General features: G+C 38.4%; 1 protein-coding gene across 2 annotated transcripts; it reads left to right on the forward strand.

Moving 5' to 3' along the window:
- Window positions 1-243: 243 nt before the first annotated feature.
- On the forward strand, window positions 244-7,540 carry LOC5500913 (neuropeptide FF receptor 1). Of its 2 annotated transcripts, none has more exons than XM_048723125.1 (2): window positions 244-346; window positions 6,082-7,540. In XM_048723125.1, the coding sequence occupies exon 2, from the start codon at window positions 6,133-6,135 to the stop codon at window positions 7,252-7,254; it is 1,122 nt and encodes a 373-aa protein (XP_048579082.1). In that variant the 5' UTR covers window positions 244-346; window positions 6,082-6,132; the 3' UTR covers window positions 7,255-7,540. The 2 variants fall into 2 exon arrangements, with proteins under 2 accessions (XP_048579082.1, XP_032225178.2); XM_032369287.2 differs by lacking the exon at window positions 244-346 and adding an exon at window positions 3,430-3,654.
- Window positions 7,541-8,727: the final 1,187 nt, after the last annotated feature.

Genomic DNA, 8,727 nt, shown 5'->3' on the forward strand with positions numbered 1-8,727 from the left:
CAAATGGAGAGCTTGGAATACCTGTGTTATAGAGAGACAAAAAACAAGCTGCTGCATAGTTATCATCAGGGCATGTTGAAAGAAAAATAAGCTCTTGTCACGACACCCGTTTTGGCGGTTAAGTCAAGCTAATTTGGATACTAATCGGCATAGACACCCGTAAGATATTTCTCCCCGCAAGGCGCGACAAAAGCCCGCAAGGCGCGACAAAATCACATTATCTCCACGGGATATGAGCAGCAAAACAAAAGCTAAGTCGGTGGATGGTTAAATTTTTCTCCTTGACCAACCTTAGGAATGTCAAGTGGAATACTCTAGCGTTTCTCCAAAAGGAGCAAGTAAAAAGGTAATAATTTACTATATATTATAAGATAATTTTACAGTATGTATATGGGTTAGTTATTTCTAAGACAAGAATCGCTTTATACTTTTTTTAGGAAGTCTCATACATCCGACATTTTAAGTAATACCCTTGCCATCTTGTCAATCACAAGTGCCGAGAAAACCTTACTGCTCATCAAACAAATTCGCAAATTAGAATAGCCACCTAGGCAGTTAATTGTAACCTATTGCTTATTGAAAGCTATTGCCTTTAGGAACGCACATTTAAAATAGACGAATAATAGCGGATGGATATCAAAACTCGAACCCTCGAACCCGAGCATCACGCTAACTGGAACAAAATTCAATCTCAAAGTAGCAATTCAGTCATTTTTATACTTGAAAACTCAGACCATACAGCATCAAAATCACAACAGAGAGCATAGAGCTAACGGTTTTCAATGTCTGGAAATCTCAAGAATGTACTTTTTATTTGTACTTTATAAAAATATATGCAGCCTATCTATGATGCGTGCGGTTACCCTGTGTATGTCCACTCAGTGCGCACCACTCGGCCCCAGTCCTGACCAGATCAGTCGGTAATAAACTTATATCCATAAGATAGCTGAAAATATTATCGCCTTTCTTGCTTATTCTCGAAAAACAATAGTCGGTCGCATTTTAACCTTTCACTTTTATTTTTCCCTATCTTGTTTAAAAGGTTCTCCAGCTTTGTCGACTATTTTTGTTTAATTATCATTTTCAAAAAGTTTTTCCTTTTTTGTTGGCCTAGAACTGCCCTAGAATTCCAATGTAAACTTGCAGGAATTTGTGTTTATATACTACGTGTTTACATAGTGTGTTTCTGGTCTGGCCGCCATTTTAGAGAAGGGTTCTGGACACTAGCGTTTTAGATTTTGGTTTCCCGCGCGTTCGCCTTAGGCTCTTTGTCTTGTTGAAAAGGTAATGCTAATTTGCCTTTTGTGCCCCTTTCCTATATGCGTTGCTTGGTTCGCTTCACTCATTGATGGGTTTTTACTCATCATAATAGATAGCTCAGAATTGAAAAATATTTATGTATAACATTGTTTTATGTTATAGCATGCATATCATTTGCATAATCAAATGTTTCGATTTATTCTCACGGACATTTTTCAATAAATCTAACGCCCTCAAATAATAGTCATTGTCAAGACAAGAACGTCGATCGATCTCTCCTTTTTATTGTTTACATTTGAAAATAGAGCTGTCTTTTCAATAGTCAGATATTTTGCGTCATTTGATAGTAAATAGGCGGTTAAAGCGATCACAAACATCTTGGTTAGTTATGCGAGATCCGAGCGTGTTACTGACATAGAGCTATGGCGAGTACTTAAATCCAGGCTGTATGTTTGCGACTCCATAATTTTGCGAGAAACGAGATTAATCTTTTGTTATGCTATAGGTTAAAGTCACGCAAGGTCGTAGTTGAATAAGCGGAAGATTAATGACGATGATGATAATAATAATAAAGATTAATGATGCGAGCAAGAAGTAAAAATAGTTTTAGTGAATATTAAGCACAGTGATCCAGGCTTACACTTAGGAGGGTGGGGTGGTCATTCCACTGCGCGCACAGCCCCCACCCCCCCCCCCCCCCCCCAGAAAAAAAGCTCCTACAAGTCATGCGGAATATCCAGAGAAGGAGAAGGCGATATATAAAACACACGACGGGATTTAGCACTGATTGACTTATCAATGTAATGGTTAAGAATTGTACTGGAATTACTCGGGAGCAGGTAGCCCGACTTTAATTAAATTAGCAAATAAACATAAATAAACTACAAATCGAGGTTTCAAAAGCTGTAGAATCATGTTTATGTTCTTATGAACATTCAAACGGCTTTCAGATACAAGGATTCAGCCGTTTTTATGCTAACCATGAACCACCGCGGGTTACGATTACATGGATTCTCGGGTGGAAACCTTATTTGAAATAGGTGTAAAAGGAAGCGGTTGAGCGCTATGCAACAAGCAGTCTGCAAATGGCGGATCCAGGGATGGTGACCGCCGGGTGCATGTGTGAATTTTAGTTAACATACAGGTCTATTTCTAAATAATCCAATAAATACAAAAAGCCAAAATTGTCGTGATCATGAACCAGAAGAATTAATACAATACACCTAAAACTGGTGTTCGACCAAATTTTCGTAGACTTCTTAAGGGCAGTCCTGAAGAAGTCTTATTGACGAAAATTTAGCACAGTCGAATACCAGTTTTTGGTGTATTCTAAATATTCCAATTCACAGGTTGGCAGGTTGGAAGAGGGGGGTAGAGTCGAGAGTGGGGCCCGCCCCATGTATCTGTCGACGCCCATGACTGCCCCCCCCCCCCCCATGAGACTTCGCTCGATATTTTTTGGATAGCGATGGCAATGAATAGAACGCTCAGTCTGGAATCGGAAATACCAACAACATGAGAGATATCTGATACGGGGGAATTTATGTATCAAAATTTTGTTATTATATTTTTCAAAAAGATTAAATTTTAAAAACATATCTGAAGAAAAAAGAAGCAAAGAAATCAGAATGATATGCAAAACCTGGTGCGCTTTCTAAGTCTAATGAGTATCGGGTTCAAGCTGAGCCAAGAAAAGAAATGAACGAAGATGTTAGATGTGAATTTAAAGCACTAGCTAATACAGCGAAACATAGTAGAAAAAGAAAATATTCATAACATGACCCCAATTAATCCTGAATAAAAGGACTTTCTCTTTGCCCCTATATCATCTTTTATTTGAAAGCGTTTATATCAACTAAAATTGCCGACTCAAGCGCTCAAACAAAAAGTAAAAGTCGATCAATCATTTAAAACATAATAATGTAATTCTTAAAACGCCAATATTAAGTGACACGACTTCTGCGAGGAAACTTAGAGACTGACTTTGGCACTGAAGTCTATTTTTATCAAATAGAGGGTACGATTTTTATTCATTATTATTTTTTTTTTTTTGCTTAAACGGATTGTGTAAGTTTTTATTTTTCACATTGTAAAGCACTTCTTTACCCATGGGTCAACACCTGTTACGGTTGCTACGTAACAACACCTTTAAATGCTCGCCCATTCCCGCATATTAGCTAGGAACCTCACTTTAGGTTCCAGGCACTTCGACCTAGGCGCTAAGAGTGTGTTAGTGCGTAAACGAAAGATTTCCACAAGTGTTAAAGACGCCATCTTTGGGGAAAAACACAAGAAAATAAGCCTTTGAGAACCCACAAAGGGGCTGTTTAAAAGACTTCCGAGGAAGGGCAATTCCAGGAGTGGAAAATTTGAAATTTTTCGAAGCAAAGTGGGGTAAGTTTAAGTGTTCGCGCATAATAGTTCATCCTTCAAAACACCAACAAATCCGGTTATATTAAACAAACTATTAGCTTCATCTTTTGCCTGCTATTATATTTCCGTCTATTCAATTACACCGTAGAAGTTGTTTCGGGGGCTTCTGTCCTCCGAAATTGAGTTTCGAAGCAATTATATGGATACCCTGCGTTTAGCCACAAAGGAGACTCGACCATGAACCACAATATAAAGGAAAAATTATTGTGCAGGATACGAACGTTTGAAAAATAGCTAGCTGAGCGTTCCAATGTCAGGTAGGCTCATTTAAGTAACGGAAATCCCCTTCGCAGCTGAGATAAGAAAAAAAAAGCATTTTCCATATATTTTACTCCTATATACCAATATTAGATAGCGGGTTTTTTTTCAGATGTGACTTTTAATAAAAGCTAGCTAAAAATAAGTTCTAAAGTAGTTCCCTACGTGATAGAGAAATTAAAACATTGTTATATTAAATAATGACTAGAACACATTTATGTTAGATGGCTTGTCGATTTTTACCAATAAAAATACTTTGAGTAATTGATGTTGAAGTTGATATACGTAATCTAATCATAGAATATTCGAGTTTCGATTCCTTCTAAATGTTTAATTAGCTGTCGATTCTCGCATAACCCCTTGAGCTTAACTTCCCATACAAATTCAGTAGCCATATCATCCGCACCCCCAGGGACTGACACGAGAAATCATAGTATTTACAAGTACGTAATGCCTGTGCGTTTTCTCGGGTTTTGACTTACAATAGACAGGCTCCCATACAACTGTTAGATCCGGAAGAATGCGTCTTTTTTAAAAGCAAGAATAAAACGCTTTATTTGACATTGTCGTAAAGTAGGATGTGAAAATGAGATTTTGACAATAGATAGTGTGGAAATTCAAATAACCCTTGTATTTCCGTTATTACCTAGAAAACCAACGCTTTTTATTTGGCGAAATTGTTAAGTTTTTTTTTCATTATACTCTAATTTTTCACCTCAGGTAGAGATAAAACGGAAAAGAAGGAGTTGTTTTCTCACCCCTTTTCAAGGATAAATGCTTACGTTAGATGCTAATTTAGATCGTTAAAGATAACAACATCAGGGGATATTTTTTTCATTTTTACTCAATAAAGTCTACAAGGCAAAATCACAGCTAAGGCTAGCTCCTTCCTTCTTATAATCGGCTGATTGTCAGATCATGGAAAACAGCTGAGCCTTACTGGCCCCCGAGCTATATACTATGATATAGCTGAAACACCGAATCTCCGAATAACAAAAAACTAAAGCTGTGCTCAAATGATTGCGCACAGTTTTTGACATGATGAGAAAAGTCAAATTTTTGGCCGATTTCTCGTTGTTTAAGAAGACAACCGCCTAAAATATTGCTCGTCCATTTTTTTGTTACCTTATACTGCTTGTCATGCCACATTAATATTCAATTCTTATCTACGCTGACCCAAAAATCTAAGGAACACCTATATATTTCATAGCATGAAACCTTTTTTGACCGTTTACCATCAACATCCCCGACAATAAATAATTTTCAAGTTATGTCCAACTGTTGCTCAAGCTCTAGGAATCCGTACAGTTTTTCTACTAAAATCTTAGCCAAGTATACTTGGTGTATTCGCTAAGTGATTGCCTCAAATATTTGCGGCTTGTTTTCGCTAAGCAAAGCTCGCTAAAACCAGTCATCATAGTATCTAACAGCAGACTAGACCAGCTCAATTAAGCTTTTGCCAAAGTTAATTATGAAGGTTACGTCACTTTTTTTCCCTAGATCTCTATGGCTTGATCAATAATGCATTTTTTTTGTGTGTTCAATATCGCATAGAGAGATAGACATATTTTGGCATTTTAATGACTATGATATGGCCAAGGCCTTTAAGTCTGACTATCATGTAGCAAGCGCATGCAAAACATGCGCGTACCCGGGATTAGCTGAGCGGGGTGCGCAGTTATAGAAAAAGCATAGTATTTGAATATCTATTAATGAGAAATGACCCACTTTTTCGCGCTGCGCCTCCTGCGCAGCCCCCTGTGTGGCGCCTGCAAAAGAACGCAATATGTCTGTCAGACTTGTGCGCTAGCGATTGTATTTCACATGCGCCCTATTACCCCACCCCCACCCCCTTCCATGCCAGTAATACCTATATTGTCACTAGCATTTTTTTGTCGAGTCTTGCTTGAAATTTAGAGAAATATGTATTGCTTTGCAAAATCATTCATGCACTCGCTCTTATCATCATCCTTAAAATAGCTTAAGGTTGTGTATATGCTTCATTTTAAAAACACATAAAACAAAATGTATCCAGAAAAGCAGTACTCAGACTGATGATGCAAGCCAACACAACAATCTGTCCCTTGAAATACGGCGGCTCTTGTCAATCTCCTCTTATATTTCTTGCAGCCTGGGACAAGACTCAAGCAAGCTGCATGCGAAAACACACGACACTTAACAATGAAGACGAACACTTCACAAACTGATAACACAAGTGAGACGTCCACAAGTCCACTCAGTACTCCAATCTTCGAGATACAGCTCGTTTGTTACTCAGTCATTGCCGGCGTCAGTATTTTCGGTAATTCTCTAATATGGTGGAAGATTCATCATCGGCCAAGGCGGAGAATTAGCGATTTTTTCATCATCAACTTATCACTCAGTGACATTCTCACGGGTTTGCTGAGCATACCACTTGACCTGGCTGAGAGATTGTCGAAAGGTTGGCCTTTTTGGGGTTTCATGTGCAAAATTGTATATCCTTTGCAGACTGTTTTGATGGCAGTCACAGTTTTAACACTCCTCGGGATAAGTGCTGAACGATATCGAGCAGTAATTACACCAATGAAGAGAAAGCCAACTAGAAATACCATTATTAGTATAATATGCATTTTATGGGGAATCAGTATTGTTGTTGCTATTCCTTATATGACAGTGCTAAAGTATGACAATATGGAATGCTACGAAGTTTGGTCGTCAAGAGCGCACGTGGCCATCTATACTGTCTCTATCTTCGTACTCTTGTACGTGATACCGCTGACCATAATAACGCTTTGTTACGTAAGGATCGGTCTTCGACTTAAGCAGGACATGAGGTCATTTCGCAAAATCATGGCTCGTTGCTCTAGAAATCCTCACATGACTAATGTCCTGTCTCGACGTAGCGATAATAATTTGCATCTTTGTAAGGTTTTCGCGCTCGTGGTCATGGTGTTTGCAATATGCCAGCTACCTAATCATGTGATCTACCTGTGGCATGATCTTGGCCGTGGTGGGGATTGGGTCTACTATTCTGATGTGTTACCGCTGTGTCACATACTGACGTATCTTAATAGTGCACTTGACCCCTTTGCTCTGGGAATGTTAGAGTGTGGATGTCTTGGAAATAGGAGGGTGTTTCTAAGAAGGGGTAGAGCTGAACGTCCTTGGAATAAGAAGATGAACGAAGGGTCGTTGAGGCCTTTAAAGGAATCAAGTGGAAGATCTGACAGCAGCGATAATAATATCCAAGCACAAGGAGGGGGACAACCGAAGGCAAATAACATGACTCATGAGTTTGTGGACAAAGTGACAGTACTGTAAATACGAGAAGGCCCTCGAATAATTATCCAAATTTGGATCTGCTCGCATGAAAACAATTTCTTCTTTGACAACAAAGCTCAATTCAGATTCGCTTGCTTATTCTAAACAAATATATAATACTTTGAGATCAGAAGTTTGACAATTTACTGTGATATTTTAGCAAATTGAGAACCTTCGACATTTAGCAGCATGTTGTAGAAAAGTGCCACTAAAATTTAGATTCTATAGTGTACATAAAAGTCAACAGAAAGCGTTCACCAATACCAATAACAAATCTCAATTCAAATTTGCTTGCCCTATCTCAACAAATATAGAATACTTTGAACTCGCTAGCTCGACAAGTTAAGGGTTTCTTGAAATAAATTGAAAACTGTCGGCCATTTAGGGGTGGACCATTAGAAATATGGGGGGAGGGGGTGGCATTTTTTGTGCATGTTTTTTTTTTCTAGGGCCCGGAGTGTGAAGGATTCTTTTTACTAGAAAGGTGTGCAAGTTAGTACTTGGAGTTCTGCAAGTTTTTTTTTTTTTTTTTTTTTTTGAAGAATCAGCCATGCACGTTTTTTTTTTTTTTGAATTGCCACCACCCTCCCATATCAATCAATGGCTGTCGTTTTTTCTTAATGGTCTAAAAGAGCCTGGGGCGAGCGCGCGGGAGACCTGTGATATTCTAAAACGTTAGGGACTAGGCTCCATTTCCAAGATGGCTGCCAGCAAAAGCGTAGTAAACACGAATGCCTGCAAGTTTACGTGAAAATTCTCGACTTACAAAGTTCCAGAGCGATAAAAAAGCAAAAAATTGATTATAGCGGGACTCCCAAATATGGTATGTAGTGCCTAATAAGGAAATGACCGAGCGAGCTAGAAAAACGACAGTTTTTAAAATAAGATTGATTGATATGCTCCCCAAATTTTTAATGGTCTACCCCCTAGTCCAAAAGGGCCCTGTGTTCATAGTGTTTGGCGGGAAATTCAAGCGAGTTCGCACGTCTACATTCAAGTCAAATGCAATCAAAGTTTTTCCAACACGTTTGTATGGGTATGAAAAGTACTTTGAAATGATTGTTTACAAAATGGGTGCGCTTGGTCTCGTGCAAGACGCAAACAACATCTTCAAAAAGTGATATCCTTTCAACATTGTGCTTTTTTATTTATTTTTTTGGCCTGAACATTAATTGTGATTTGTTTCAAAACCACGAAGTTCTGGACGTCATTTTGGTGCTGTGAGTTAGAAATACTTTTTGTGTCTCTGTGGAAAGCTCGAAAATGGCGCGTTTGCGAGTGATTTTTCTCGCTAAGAAAAAAATGTTGAATTGCAGCTTCTCTTAGCCTTAGCGTGGTTTTCAAAAAAACCCGTCAAATACTATTTAGCTTATTTAGTACTAATACACTGTAATGTCTTTGTTCTATTTTTTTCTGGCTTGACCATTATAACAATCACATTTTGCTTCTCGGGATTTTGAAAAACACTCTATC

Source organism: Nematostella vectensis, chromosome 15 (genome assembly GCF_932526225.1).
Source record: "Nematostella vectensis chromosome 15, jaNemVect1.1, whole genome shotgun sequence".
Classification (NCBI taxonomy): Eukaryota; Metazoa; Cnidaria; class Anthozoa; order Actiniaria; family Edwardsiidae; genus Nematostella; species Nematostella vectensis.

What these genes read in the sequence shown, in the direction of transcription:
- LOC5500913 (XM_048723125.1), top strand. Translation starts at nt 6,133, where the DNA reads ATGAAGACGAACACTTCACAAACTGATAACACAAGTGAGACGTCCACA.